General features: G+C 33.6%; 1 protein-coding gene and 1 long non-coding RNA gene across 2 annotated transcripts; both read right to left on the reverse strand.

Moving 5' to 3' along the window:
- Positions 1 to 5,783: 5,783 nt before the first annotated feature.
- Positions 5,784 to 6,608, reverse strand: LOC136066760 (uncharacterized). Its single transcript, XR_010628237.1, has 2 exons — positions 6,229 to 6,608; positions 5,784 to 6,093 (listed from the first exon to the last, which is right to left on the reverse strand). It is a non-coding gene; the product is annotated as an uncharacterized LOC136066760 (long non-coding RNA).
- A 3,256-nt stretch (positions 6,609 to 9,864) lies between these two features.
- Positions 9,865 to 10,719, reverse strand: LOC136066739 (uncharacterized). Its single transcript, XM_065771495.1, has 2 exons — positions 10,534 to 10,719; positions 9,865 to 10,224 (listed from the first exon to the last, which is right to left on the reverse strand). Exons 1-2 carry the CDS (start codon positions 10,717 to 10,719, stop codon positions 9,865 to 9,867), a joined length of 546 nt encoding a protein of 181 aa, XP_065627567.1.
- Between the last annotated feature and the right edge of the window lie 4,817 nt (positions 10,720 to 15,536).

Consider the following 15,536-nt stretch of genomic DNA (forward strand, 5'->3'; position numbering starts at 1 on the left):
GTGTCAAAATAGGTAGTTTTGAAGCATAGAGTTTTGTGATGCTAAAAGCTACCAACCTCCTTCATGGAAATGGCATCAAAATTGGTAGTTTTGAAGCATAGAGTGTTGTGATGTTGAAAGCTACCAACCTCCTACATGGAAATGACATCAAAATAGGTAGTTTTGAAGCATAAAGTTTTGAAGCATAGAGTGTTGTGATGCTGAAAGCTACCAACCTCCTTCAGTCAAAATAGGCAGTTTTGAAGCATAAAGTGTTGTGATGTTGAAAGCTACCAACCTCCTTCATGGAAATGGCATCAAAATTGGTAGTTTTGAAGCATAGAGTGTTGTGATATTGAAAGCTACCAACCTCCTACATGTAAATAGCATCAAAATAGGTAGTTTTGAAGCATATAGTTGTGATGTTGAAAGCTACCAACCTTCTACATGGAAATGGTGTCAAAATAGGCAGTTTTGAAGCATAGAGTGTTGTGATCCTGAAAGCTACCAACCTCCTACACACTTGGAGTGCCTTGAAAAAGAACCTAATACTTGGATTTCTTTTCTTTTAAAAATGTCCTCTCTTCAATAGCAACAACCCCCCCCCCCCCAAAAATGTACCATCCTAGAACATAATATGCTCTTAATCATTCAATTTACGAAACTTTTAATGGAAAATTGAAAAAAAAAAAAGTCAAAAAAATTAGTCACTTTTTCATTAAAAAATTCCTAAAATAGTTTAATAATATATGCCCTAAAAACATATGTTAGCAAAACCCATTTTTTATTTGTAGGGTTAGGATTTATGTAGGTCATGCATTCATTTAGCACCAGCATTGAAACTTAAAAAAAAAAAATCATATTTTAATACGTCAAAAAATTACTTTATCTATTCCAACGTACCATTTAACAATACACCATATATCTCATCTTCTATTTTAACATTCAACATATTAAATAATACTAGCCTCATCACACGCGCTCCGCATGTGCGATGGGACTCTTTATTTATTTATTTTGAGTTTAATGTAATTTTTTAATTTGAATTTATCTATTGTTCGTGAGATTACATAGGAAGAGATTTTTAAGAAACTAAAATTTAGGATTTGAAATAGAGTAAACTGTTGGGTTTAGTGTGCTAGTTTTTAGGAAAAAATGTATCAAACGTGTGTGAAATATATTTAAATAGAAAGTGCTAATTTTTACGGAAAAAGTTTCTTTTGTAGTTTTTTTTTTTCATTTTTTTTTCTTTTTTTTTTAATTTTGTTGAATTACAATTTTAACCCTATTTTTTATTTTATTTTTTAAGAATAAGGATTATCTAATTAGCTTAGGGGTATTTTTGACATTTTCTAAAGGTCTAACTAATTTTCTAAATCCTCTTAATATATAGAGATAACCAGCCAATCCATTAAAATAATATAAATAACCAAAAAAAAACACCCCATTTTTCATTCATTTCACACACACACACACACACTCTCTCTCTCTCTCTCTCTCTCTCTCTCTCTCTCTCTCTCTCTCTCTCTCTCTCTGTGTGAAGCTCCCCCAATTCACTTTTCTCTTCTTCTCAAAACCCAAATCAACTAAACCTAATGTTTTCCTTCATCTCATTGCTCCATCTCTCCATCAATCCCATATCAACCAACCAAATCCAATATCAAACCCAAACAAATCAAACACAAGTCAATTGAAAATCAACCAAGCAAAGCCAATCCACAACCACCACATACAACACAACAATCAAACCTAAACACACCCACAACTTGGCCCCACCACCGACATCTCACCACCACCAAAAATCAATAAAAAATGAAGGAATAAAAAATTAGCCTAGCACCCCCACCAACATCAAATCCAATCGTTTGCTTTTCATGGAACTCTAGCCACCACGATCCACCACCAACATTGGAATCCTTAGGCTATGTTACACGGACACGGGGATACGGCAATTTTTGAAAAATAAGGACACAACACGACGGGGACACGACAGTTAAATAATTAATTAAATTTTATATTTAGGCATATTTTTTAATATTTTTAGACATAATATACGTTTTTGTCTAGAATTTAAATTGGTAACATATTTCCATAAAGGAGCAGCTGTCTTAGCTGATGATTTTTCACTTCCAGTATTCATTTTAGTAAAATCACCTACAATATTTAACTTTAATAAATAAATAAAACTATAGCAAGACACACAAAAACAAAAATCACTAAATTCATAATAAACATTATAATTTATAAAGTAAAACAAAAGGTTGAGTAAAGAAACACAGTAACAGTGAGACTGTGAGAGTGGGATTAAAAGAAAAAAGAAAAAAATATGAACAAACATGTTATAAATAAGTGAGTAACAGTTATGACCCATTCCCACGTTTCATAAACAAACAAATGCGTTATGACCTATACACCAAAATTAATATCTGAAAGAAAGAAAAAAAAAAAAAAAAACAGAGAGAGGAGGTCGGAACTGTTGTCTACGCCGAGAGAAAGAGAGATCACCGGAAGGGACAAGGCACCTGGGCACGGTGTTGATGTCTATGGAGCTCGCCGATCCGCCCAATCTAGCTTCGGCGAGGGATAAAGGGTAGCGGCAGCGGGCAAAAGTCAGAGGGAGGGTGGGTTGAGAACTTGAGATGTGGGTTTCTCAAAATGACTTCTCAGACTCTAAATGGCTTCTTTGTTCTAGGGTATATCACAAAATCAATGGTATTGGTAAGTCCATCTATCAAAATCTGTGATTTTTTTTTTCCACTGCTAGCATGTTGGACTTGTCGAAGCCGTGTCAAAGAAGCCGAAAAAAAAAAAATAGAGGACACTCGCTGGACACCGGAATCTGGCGAGTCGTATCCGTTTTGGTGTCCGACATGTGTTCAACACCAACACGACGCCAAAAATGGTGTGTCTGTGCAACCTAGTCCTTAAGGTTCACAAGGGAATATTTGCAAAATAACATCATTTCGCTAACAATTTCTTTAGTTAACAACGTTTCCAAACTATTTAGGAAACTAGCATCTCAAGTCTCTCAACTCGAGTTCACCATGGCAATTTGAGTCTTAGAGACTCGAGTTCCTTCTGCTAGCAGTGCTGAAGTGGAAAATTATCCACGTGGAACTCGAGTCTTCGCAATTTTCCTAAAGTTCCAAAAGATGCTGATAATATGAGAGACACTCAACATGATGTACAACAACTTTCTTTTATCAAGGCCTTTGTTTTAATAATGCCAATCACTTCAAAGAAAAATATGTCATTTATGAGATATAGAAAAAGATGACCACAAGTCAGGTTAAATAACATAGACCAAAGTCTGAAATTCCCTATAGCAAAAACTTAGAGCACTCACAACAGTGGTGCTAGATTGCTATAATTTAACTCTTCCAATACCAAAATTATGCTCCAGCAGTGGAGCTATATCCATTTTTTTTAGCTCCACATGAACAGTGCACATCTATAGATAGATGTGCATTGTTCATGAGAGCTAAACAAAAAAAGTACTATTTAATTATGGCTGGGGGATTAAAATAATACCACTCCTTTTTTTTTCATTCTTTTATCTCTTTCTCACTCCGTGCCTCTCTCTCACTCCGCACCTCCATCTGAAGTCTCATCCTCTCCCCATAACTCTCTCTAGCTCTCATCCTCTCTCAGTCACTATGCAATCTCACCGTCCCGACCAGTTGTCCTCAAGCTCTCATCCTCCTTCTCACTCTAGCCCGACCAGCCATCCCAAGCCGCTCTCAAAACTCACCGTCACTCTCCTCTCTCACCATCACTCTCAAGCTCCCTCATTCCCCGTCGCCGACCTGACCCAGCTGTCCCAAGCTGTCGATCGCCTCAGACCCATACTGTCGATCAGAGTGCTTGCTCGTGGATATTGGGTACCTGACTGGGAAACCTATGGAGCTCGTCCACCCACCCTTATTACAGAGATTTGGTATTTTTTTTTTCTTTTTTTCTGCTGTAGACTAGTAGTGGTGGTGGTGGTTGTGGCTGTGGTTGAGGAAAAAGATTGGAGATTTGGGTTTTTTTTTTTTTTTTTTTTCCTGCTGTGGATTGCTAGTGGTGGTGGTGGTGGTGGTTGTGGTTGTGGCGGTGGCTGAGGAAAAAGATTGGAGATTTGGTGTTTTTTTTTTTCCTCCTGTGGACTAGTGGTGGTGGTGGTCGTCGTGTTGGTGGTGGTTGTGGCCGTGGCTGATGGTGGAGGTGGTTGGGGTTGGAGTTGTGGATTTTTTTTTTAGTAGTGAAATATATTATTTTATTGTAGTGGTTATAATATTTTATTATGATGTTTATATTATTTTATTGTGTAGAAAACTAAAATAGATCCACTCCTACAACATATGTGTAGGTAAAATAGATAAAATAACTTTTGGCGGAGCTAAATAGCTAAGAGGCTGTTTGGTTCACTAGTTTTCATGACTCAATTCTCTATTTTCATAACTCAATTCTCAAAAATGGTGGGACCCATAACAAAATACTCGTTTGCCTGCACAATTTCTTTGTTTTCATAACTCTGTTTCCAACATTCAATTCTCTACCTTTTGAGTTATGAGTTGTGAAAACTGAAAACAACTTTTGGTTGTTTTCAGTTTCCAATTCTTTGTTTTTAATGGCAAACTTATAAATAGCATTACACACCTGGTCCCACAGTCAGACTTTGCTCCCTCTCTATCTTCTTTTCTCTTTTTTTTTTTTTTCTTTTCTTTTTGTCTTTCACAGGTCTGGGATAGACCTGCTCCTCTTCTTCTTCTTCTTTTCACTTTCTGGGTTTGGTTCTTTTTTTTTTTTTTTTCTTCTTCTTCTTTTCATTTCTATTCTCCTTTTCTTCTCTTTTCACTTTCTGGGTTTCTTTTCTATTCTCCTTTCTTTTCTTTTTTCTTTTCTTTTCTTTTCACGTTGGTTTCTAGGTTCGGTCTCCCCGGTGTTCTTCACTTTTTTTTTTTCTTCTTCTTCTTTCACTGGGTTTGGTGATCTGGGTTTTTTTTTTTTTTTCCTTTCTTCTTTCTCTGGGTTCGGGTGATCTGAACTTTTTTTTTCCCTTTCTTCTTTCACTGGTTCGGGTTTTTGGGTACTAAAGAAAGAAAAAAAAAAAATGCTACACCAGTGACAGGTATGGGGCCACAAATAGTGTGAAAAAAAATAAATAATGACATTTCAATGATGGAGCCAAACGGGTATTAATTTTAGAGTGATGGGTGATGAGTGATGAATAATGAATGATGAGTAATTAGTGATAAGTGATAGAAATTGAGTGATGAAAAAGTAGGAGCCAAACAGTCTCTAAATATTAGCTCTCCTGCTGTGAATGCTCTTAAGTGCCAAATTTGTTTTACTTGGTGGTATTAAGCAATGACCATTCACCAATTTAAACTCTGGCATCAAGATCAATGCAATAATCTAAATATATATAAATTGCATAGAATGTTATTAACTACTGCAATTAGACATTTGCAATAGAACTTTTTGAGAACACTGGTAACACAATTAGATTTTTCATATAATTTTAACCCAACATTTGCAACTCAGAGGGCATAGAACCAAAGTCTTATTAGTCTGATTTATGGATTTAACAACACATAAAACCAGAAAATAAAATAAAAAACCAATTACAACAAAACTTAAATCTCGCCATGAAAACATAACAGAACTAACAAAAAAAAAAAAAAAAAAAAACGAAAAATTGAACATGCATAACCAATGAACAACACATTCATCACAGGAAAAACGACATCAAGAGGGCCTAAAACAAAATTGAAACATAAAATTAATAATTTTGTTGATTTACAGTGAATACCCAAAACTTAACCAATCTTTTTTTTAATTTTCGTAATCTATAAAAATAACAAAAGCGAATATATTGAATTGATAAAGCTTATCATACATTAGATTGAGAAGACAAACATTTTGAGAGAAACCCAAAAGCCCAAAACGAGCTGAGTCTACACAAATACCTAAAACTGAGTTGTAGGAGTTGTACTTAATACTCAAATCCGAAAAAGCGTTAAAAAAAAAAAAAAAAAAAAAACCCTTCCCTCTTTACAGTTTCGACGGTCTGATGGTGGGTGGTCGACTAGCAGTTCGTTCATCTCTCTCTGTGTTTGCCTACGGTTTCTGAACAGTAAAAAATATATATATAATTAGACCAAGATCCAAAACCCTTTATTTTCCTTCTCTTTTCTCTCAGTTTCTCACCAAACAAAAACCTGCATTAGAAAATTGCAAAGAGCAATTAATTTTAGGACTTACAGTGGACCTTTGGACTTGCTTTGGCACTTTTCTATAAAGTGAAATGTTGCTTTCAGTACTTCTGCAAATAGGAAAAATTTAGATGGAGAAATTGTCTTAAAGTTGTGCAGGAAATGAAGTATAGAGAGGGTGAGAGAGAAAGAGAAAGCGTATACAGAGATAGAAGAAATAAGTGTTTCTTTTTTTTTTGGAAGGAATTTGAAACTTGCAACATTTATAACTACCCACAGTAGCAAAACGTTGTAGGTTAGCTGGCTGACGGTGGCGGTAGGCTCTATTCTCTCTTCAAGTTTCCCTGAGTATCTTCTCGGAGGGTAAAAAGGGGCATTACTGAGAAGGAAAAAATTGGATAGATGTTGCAAGTGATTACCCGTTGAAATGGTGTGGGCTTTTAAAGACAAAACAAAATTTGGTGAACGTGTGTGAGGAGTGAGGTGAAGAAAAAAAAAAAAATTTATTGATAAAAGAGGTTAAAAATAATTGGTTACTATTTGCTTTTTTTTTTTAATAATTTATTTTTTAAAAGGCTTAATTGCCGATTTGTTGCTATTTTAAAGAAGTGTTTGTATTTTCTTTTTCTTTTTTTTTTTCCTGTAACTACTGCCCAAACAAAAATACATATTGTTTTAGTGTTTTTAAATATATACTTCCCATTAATTTGTATAGCCAATAAAGAACGGGTAACAAAAGTTATATATGATAGATATATAAATATGGATTATTAAAATAATGGTGCCATGTCAATTATTAAAAAAAAACAAATCTTATTTTAAAATTTTTGTTAATAGAAAATAAAACTCAGACCTAAAACATGGAAGACCAGAATCTGCAAATTCCACCTCCTCCTTTGTCTCACAGCCGTGCCAACACAAGAGCAAAGGTTACCCCTAAAAATCCAGCCCATCGCAAGCCATACATGGACTGCCTAACCACCTGTTATACCCAACAAAACTCAATAGCAATCTTATAAATTCGATCAATAACCTTAATAATCTATTTTCTTCTCAGACGTTCAACATTTTGTCTATACAAAATTACAAATATTAGTTTGCTTTACGCCTTACTCATTCAAGCCAATTTTGAAATTGTCTAGAGCTTTCTACCGGCTTTGATTGAATAAAGGAGGTATGGGCAGTTTGCAATCTTTTCTACGTTTTAGATTGAGTTTTCTTTTATTTTATTTTTTTAAAGGAAAGAAATAAAATGAATTAATAAACTCAAAATATGAATTTTTTTCCTTAATAACTAATGTGGCACCATTATTTTAATAATTTTATCAATAAATTAATGACATGACATAATTTCAACCATTTATCAAGTAATAAAAAGTCAAGATTAAGAGAACTCTATTTAATAGAGTACCTTAAAAACTCTAAAGGATCTTAATCCGTAAAGTTTTAAATAGTAACTCGTCTTTAACCGTAAGTTTTTAAATGTCTAATAGGCACAACTAAAACCCAATTTTAAGCAAGTTGTACACATACAACTTCTTGAAATGCCCTCTCAGCATGAAAAAGTAATAGCTTTCATAATGTTCTTATTAGTAAAACCCTCAACTTGAAAAAATAAAAATCTCATTATGTACTTCATTCTTTTATGTGCCATATGGCCTCATGTTTAAAAAAAATTTCATACTTCTCCTTCATAAATATTTTACCCAGATTACTTAGGTTATCCACTCACTGCATAAATATGTGATCATTATTAATTCTTTACTCTCTTTTCCTGGTGGATGCAAGCAATTGAAGTACTAGATGGATTATTGAAATTGCAGGTATTGGTTGAACTTTTTTTTTTTCTTTTTTTGATAGGTCTATTGGGTTCACTTCTTTTTGCAAGAAGTCATTTTCATTAGTTTCAACCTCCTCCCTTTTAACAGTTTTAGCCATGTCTGTAGGGTCTTCTGTAGCCGACCCAATTGCTCTATCTTTCCCAAAAGCAAGGGTCAGTTCATTGTAGTGGGGGAATGATTTATTCCTAAAACCAGCTTTCCAAGTGTGAGTCTCTTGATTAATAAGATCAGCTATAGAGCCATTAGTTATGCAGGGATTATTCAGCATAGTAGGCTGACACCTAAACCACTTCTGATCCCTTAAAGGGATATCTAAACCCTTATTAACCCACCATCTCCCTTCCTTATGTTTAGGGTTATCAGATTTAATAATATTCCTCCAAACCATGATTGATGTGCTTTAGGAGAGCAATTATGAATGGATCCCCTAGGATAGTACTTTGCCTTGAAAGTTCTTGCAACTAAGGAATTTGGATTGTGGCATAATCTCCAATATTGTCTGGCCAGCATTGCCTCATTCATTAGGCTAAAACTTTTGAGACCTAAACTTCCCCAAGACTTAGGGCAGCTTATCGTACTCCACTTAAGAGAATGTAATTTCTTAACTCCATGAGCATGACCCCACCAGAATGCCCTAACTATAGAATTCATCTTCTTACAAATTGTTTCAGGTACTTTGAAACAAGAGAATGTAAAAAGAGGGAGAGTTTGAAGTACAGAAGTTATTAGAGTGGTTCTCCCAGCTTGAGATAAAAGATTTGCTTTCCATCCTTGAAGCTTGGATTGAAGCTTATCCACCAGTATTGAAAATTAGCCACTCTATTTCCCCTCAACTTAAAATTAAGACCAAGATACTTGCTGGGATTTTGAACCAAATTTACTTGAAGTTGTCTGGCCAAGCCTTCTTGCTCGAACATAGGCATGTTTGGAAAGCAATAAAGGACAGATTTATCAAAGTTAATGTCCTGACCAGATATTTGGCAATACCAATCCAAAATTCTCTTTAAGTTTGCTACTGATTTATTGTCCTTTTTGAAGAAAAACAATGAGTCATTAGCAAACAACATATGTGTAAAAGTACATCCACTCCTACCAACTTTAACTCCATTGATTAATTTGTCATGTTCAGCTTTTTGTAAAGACAATGACAAAACATTAGCACATATGAGAAAGAGGTAAGGAGAAAGAGGATCATCTGTCTTAACCCTTTACAAGGCTTGAAAGATCTAAACCTACTGCCATTAACAAGGAGAGTGTATTGGACTGAAGTCACACACTCCATCAGCCAATTAATCCATTGTTGATTAAAATTCATGGCAATCAAAACAGCCCTAAGGAAATTCCAACTCACCCTATCATAGGCTTTTTTCATATCAATCTTTAAAGCTCCAAAGCTACCTTTTCTACCCTTTTTCTTCTAAAAAATGTCCATGATCTCATGAGCAATGAGTATATTGTCAGAAATGTTCCTCCCTTTTATAAAAGCATTTTGAAATGGAGAAATAAGACTATCCATGAAAAGCTTTAATCTATTGACAAGGAATTTGGATGTGGTCTTATAGATCACATTGCAAAGACTAATGGGCCTAAAATGTGTCACATCATCAAGAAAGGGGATTTTGGGAATAAGGGTAACGAAAGTATGATTCAGAGGCTTAAAAAGGGACCTTGAATGAAAAAAAGGCTTGAATGGTGTTGACAACATCTGATTTGACTCCCTCCCAATACTGTTGATAAAAAAAAGCAGGTATAACATCAGGGCCAGGAGCTTTGTGAGGACCTAATTGGAAAATGGTGTCCTCAATCTCAAGGTTAGTGACTAGTCTATTCATTTCCAAGCACTGCTAGTGGGATAGTTTAGGAATATCAATAGTTTGGAGTTCACTCAGAATACTATCAACACTAAGCAGAGCTATATCCTCATAGGAAGACATAAAATGGTTAGCCAATCTGTTTTCAATTTCCATTGGATCCTCCAACAGCAAACCCTCTTCATCCTTAATATGTAAAATTCTACTCCTAGCTCTTCTTTGTCTAACCACAGTTTGGAAGTATCTAGTACTTCTATCTCCATTTAGAATCCAATTGCTCTTAGCCTTTTGAGCCCACATTGTTTCTTCCCTATTCAAGAGTACTTCTAACTCCTCTCTCACAGTTTTCTTTTTCCTAACAGCTTCTATTGAGTCAATGGAATCCTGGATCTCCTATAATTCAGCCATCTTCCTCTTGATATCATTAACTAGCCTCCCAAAAACTAACTTATTCCACTTTAATGCTTCTCTCTTAACATTAGATAACTTGGTGAACAATTAGGTAGCCCTAGAACCTTTAGTTTGAATTCCCCAAGCTTGAAGAATCATATCCTTACAATTTGGATGATTTAGCCACATTAATTCGAACCTAAAAGGTCTATACCAAAAAGGTAAACGCTGCCCAAAGTTCAGCAATATAGGTCCATGATCAGAGTCAACTATTGGCAGATTGTGTAGGGAATAATGTGAATATGAATTAACCCAATCAGAACTAGCAAATGCTCTATCCAGCCTCTCCATCACAAACCCTTCCTCCTCTCTGTTGTTCATCCATGTGAACTTCTGTCCCACGGCAATTAAATTACAAAGTTGCAATTCAAAAATGAGTTGTTGAAACAAATCAGCTCCAACAATTGTGCCCTGATTTAATGAGAATTTTTCCTCCATGGTGAGTATTTGGTTGAAATCACCAATACATAACCAATTAGGATGAGCTAAATTTTTTAAATTCCTAATTTGTTGCCACACCTCATTCCTCCTTGAGTGATCTGGGTGACCATAAATGAAAGTAATAGACAAAGGGTTGCCTTTACTGTCTAACAAATCAATGTGAATAATATGGCTTGAGTGATAGACTAGAAGATTAATAGCCTACCAATTTGTTTATAGAGTGGCTGTACTTGTACTTATTTTTCTAACTTTCATTGCAACCACGAAACAAGTTTTTTCAATTATGTATATTATAAAAATCATATTTTGCAACAAAATGAAGCTTGATGTTTCACAAAAATAGAAAATGAAAGATAATATTCTAATAAACTCTTTATCTTGCATATCAAGAGGGAAATTATAGCAAAATTTAGTATATAACTAATAATAGATGAATTTAATGATACAGTAGAATTTTGACTTCTATTTAGATAAATCAAAGTCAAACATTTTTTTTTATTTTTTTTTATTTTCTTTAGTTTTTTTGTTCTAATACTGTATAAATACTAATTTTATTTTTCATTTATTAATGAACGGGATAAAATTTAGGGTAGACGGATCCATTCAACTGAAGCCAATCATAAGAGATGGTACTAAGGAAAGGGATGGTCTGGCGTACTGACAAATGACCAATAGAACAGATTGTATCTCGGACAGAAGGGTAGGAAGATGGACGGACTCTCCATAATGAATGGATTCCAACTAAATAGACGCAAGGGAGACGGGTAATGAAGCCACATGGACTAAGTGGTCTCCAAGAAACCTCGAATGGAAATGTCTTGAGCCCTACGATTAACCCTAATCAGCAAAGTCTCTATATGGAAAGGATCCCGCAAAATACATGCATTTATGAGAATCTTTCCCACACAGAAATGCCTTCTTCGCCAAGAAACAAAAGTCAGTTCCACACTACTATAAAAAACTCAAAGCCCTCAAAAATCCAGATACGCATAATCTATCCCAGCTCTGGTACTCTAGAGTTGTGAAAATTCTCTAACTTAACCTTCGGAGGGTATTTGGCCGGTACCACACCGGTACTCTCTATAAGGTCTTCTTCTTCTTTGTTGCGCAGGTTTTGCCCAGAGCACATGAAAACTTTGTAGCTTATTTACGATTTTTGGCATCATCAATTAAGTTAGTTTTAAATGGGGTACATGTTTCACGAGTTCTAAATAGCTAAACTGGTAAAATCTTTGATGGTTAAACAAAACATCTAGGATTCAATTCCCACTTACACTAAAAATAGATTGGTATCTCGGTCTAATAATAAAGAGCAATTATATATTTGATGATTATATATATATATATATATATGGTTCCGCTGCTCAAGCCTATTCAGGTTATCATGCCAAAAATTGGTGAAGTTTCCAACATTTCTGATGGCCCAACAAAGAACCTTGCAAAAATAAGGCCAACCCTTTTTTGTGGCAGTTCAAGTTTACGGAATCCTTGCAACTGATTTTCACATCTGAGGCCCAACTAATTATCTGTCCAACAAACATTTTCATTCAGTAGAAAAAGCCCAACACCCCACAAAAAAATAAAATAAAATAAAATAAAACCACCGCTATGCCCTGGATATTACGAAAATTTGTTGGACACGAACTGTGACAATTTGTTGGTCCTGGCATTTTTCTTTTACATTATCAGCCCTTCCCAATTTTCTTTTCAATTTTCCCAAAATCATGTGCTATAAATGTTCCTCACTTTTCTTTTTTAATTAATTAAAATGGTAATTTAATATCTATAAAAAGGAAAGGGATAGAATAATTTTAAAGATATGCCTAATTGGACATACAATTTGATGACCTATTGATTTGTGCGATTCTGGTTATGTAGTAGATTATTTTCTATATATAGACAATAGGTTCATAATTTTTTGTCAATCACTCATAATCATAAAAAGCAATAAGTGTGAAAATTGAGCATGAGAATCATTGCGTCCATAATATTGTTGAAAAAAAAAAAAAAAAAAACCGGAAAGAGGATACATTAAAGGGTACGGTTAATGAGTGTCATTGTAATAAAAATAGTTTTTTTTTTTTTGACATAAAAGATAGAGTAGCAAAAAGAGTTATTTTGGAATATTCCTTGTATTTCCTTGTTGAGAGTTCTACCTATAGGCATTTTAAACCCCAAATTTAACAAATAAATAATAATTTTTTTTTATCAAATTAAAAATAGTGGCGCAAAAAAAAAAAAAAAAAAAATACATGGCTTGTTTCTTGTGAGATGTGCTCTAAATCCTAAGTACGAACTCGTTGCTTTCTATATAATGAGAACTTTAGAGTGTTAAATTCATTGTCCCACACACAAGCTCAAAAACTCATTATGCATAACAATATTAAATTCAAATAATGTTAATTAGCAATGGAATGTGAAAACATTTTAATTATACATGGGGCATGAAATTTATTTATACATTAGAACAAATTTGCATTTCCATCTTTTTCATTATTTTGTATGGTCCAATATTAGTACATTATTGTTCTTTAAAAAAGGTATCTTAAACATAATTTTGGAGCTTAAAGGCAAAGAGAATTAATATATCTAACTATTTCATCAAGTAAAAAATAACAAAATCGCGTACTAAATTCCACTAATGGTTAAAAATAATGTCTATAAAGTTGTCCCATAGCTGGGAATGTATCTCACATGGTAGAGCACTCGTTTTGCATGCGAGAGGTACGGGATTCGATACCATACCCCACATCTCCATCTTTCTTCTCTTTTCTATTTTGTGCGAAACCAATTTAAATGACTACTACACACACGCATGACCATTCTTCACATGGAAAGAACTTGTGGCTTCTCTCTCAATCTCATGGAGGGATTTAAATCTATTCATTGTGTTTTGCCCTTTCAAATATATGCTAATGATTCTAGAGATCGAGTTTGGTAACTTCTTTTATCCAATTTTGTTATGTGGAAATATCATATGTAAGAGTGTAGTTGTTGTTTGAGGCAGTATTACTTGCCCCGGAGCAATGGAAAATCTGCCTGCAGTTTGTCTCTTTACAGTTTACACAAAGAAAATGGAATAGGAACCTTTGAGCTGAAGCGGGAAAAGCCCCAGGGCGAGGCATTAGCGCTTCTTGATTTTGGGGAAAAGTTGGCTTGCTCTAGATAGTCTCTTAGACCTATGTTCTAAATTATTTAAGTTTCACGAGGTTTTGGTTCTGCTTTTATGTTTCACTAGCCGCGAATCCGCACGTTACGCGTGATAATTATTTTTATGATAGTTTTATTAATTTTTTTTTTTTTTACAATTTAAACTAATCTAATAATGAGTAATGTATTTCATAATTATATTTTTATTTATTATAAGAACAATCATAAATGTAATATAGGAACAATCCAAAACACCAAAAAAACGTAAACTAAAAAAAATTAATAAAACTTAACAATGATTAATTGAACCAATATTAGGATAAATTTTATTTTTGATAATCTATTAAGGTTATTTTCTTTGTAGAAATTATAATTTTGGCCGCCAAAACATATTTTCAAATAAAAAATTATTAGCAAAATCTAAGAATTAAATTTCTATACATGCATTGTTATAAAATAATAATAATTAAAATAAAATTGCAAAAGTTAAAATTTGTCACTTATCCAATTATTTTCGTTTGGCTAACCTTTGCTTTTCTTTAAATAAATGGCATTATAAAGTACTTCTAATACAACTATTAAGAGTACTTTGTCCACCACAAATGAGTAGAAAATAAACAAAAATTCATGGTTTTAAAAACCGAACTGGACATCAAACAGTTTTTTTTTTCAATTTCCAGTTCAACCCCGGTTTTTGACCGGTTTTTGGCCGGTTTTCCGGTTGTTGACCGGTTATTGACCGGTTATGAGACTTTTAACCGGACCGGATTGGCATCTGGTTCCCGGTTGAACCAGTTGGACCGGCCGGTCCGGTCCGATTTTTAAAACAGTGCAAAAATTAGTAAAGTCTCATACTTTAACATCTAAATTGAGCAATATAAGAAATCATGCTATGTAACAAAATAAATACCAAATTATCTAAATCATGCTATGTAATAGAATAATGTAACATAATAAATATCAAATTATCTAAATCATGCTATGTAATAGAATAATATTATATTTTTATATGCTATGTTTAATTATTTAAAACGCAATAGGATAACATTTAACAATCAAAGAGAATAAATAAATAAATAAATAAAACAACAACAACAACAACAATTTAAAAAACAAAACTAAATCACAATTTAAAAAACAAAACTAAATCGCATTAACTCAAAATAGAGTTTTAAAGAATATAAAAAATTATCAACCTAAAGTAGAGATGCAAGAAAAATAAAAAATAAAAAAATCCACCAAAAAATTTAGAGAGGGAGAGAGAGAGAGAACCTTTTTTTTTTGTGAGGGAAAACTATGCATAGAATATAAGAGATAATGACGAATTTATAGTAAGAGGGTGTGAATAAGAAGAGACAAAAATAAAGGAAGATGAAGGGAAAGAGGAAGAATGATATTAATGTAGAGGGTAGTGGGGAGATGAAAAGATAAGGGATGGAGAAAGATTAAAGAAGTAGTGGGGAGATGAAATGGTAAGGGAGAGAGAAAAGTTGGAGAAGTGTAAATATTAAAAGAAATAAATGTTAACAACAATTATAGGAAACAAAAAAAAAAAAAAAAAAAACCCTAAAGCTTGAAAGGCTTCAATGTGTGTGTTGTTGTTGTGTTGTTGTTTTTTTGTTTTTTTTTTTTAAGCTGAAAAGCTCACACAAAACCCTAAAGCT

This window comes from Quercus suber, unplaced genomic scaffold (assembly GCF_002906115.3).
Source record: "Quercus suber isolate HL8 unplaced genomic scaffold, Cork oak 2.0 scaffold_45, whole genome shotgun sequence".
NCBI lineage: Eukaryota > Viridiplantae > Streptophyta > Magnoliopsida > Fagales > Fagaceae > Quercus > Quercus suber.

What these genes read in the sequence shown, in the direction of transcription:
- LOC136066739 (XM_065771495.1), bottom strand. Translation starts at nt 10,719, where the DNA reads ATGGAGGAAAAATTCTCATTAAATCAGGGCACAATTGTTGGAGCTGAT. An exon ending in CATTTGCTAGTTCTGATTGG is followed by an intron (nt 10,225 to 10,533) that starts GTTAATTCATAT and finishes GCTGAATTATAG; the next exon opens with GAGATCCAGGATTCCATTGA.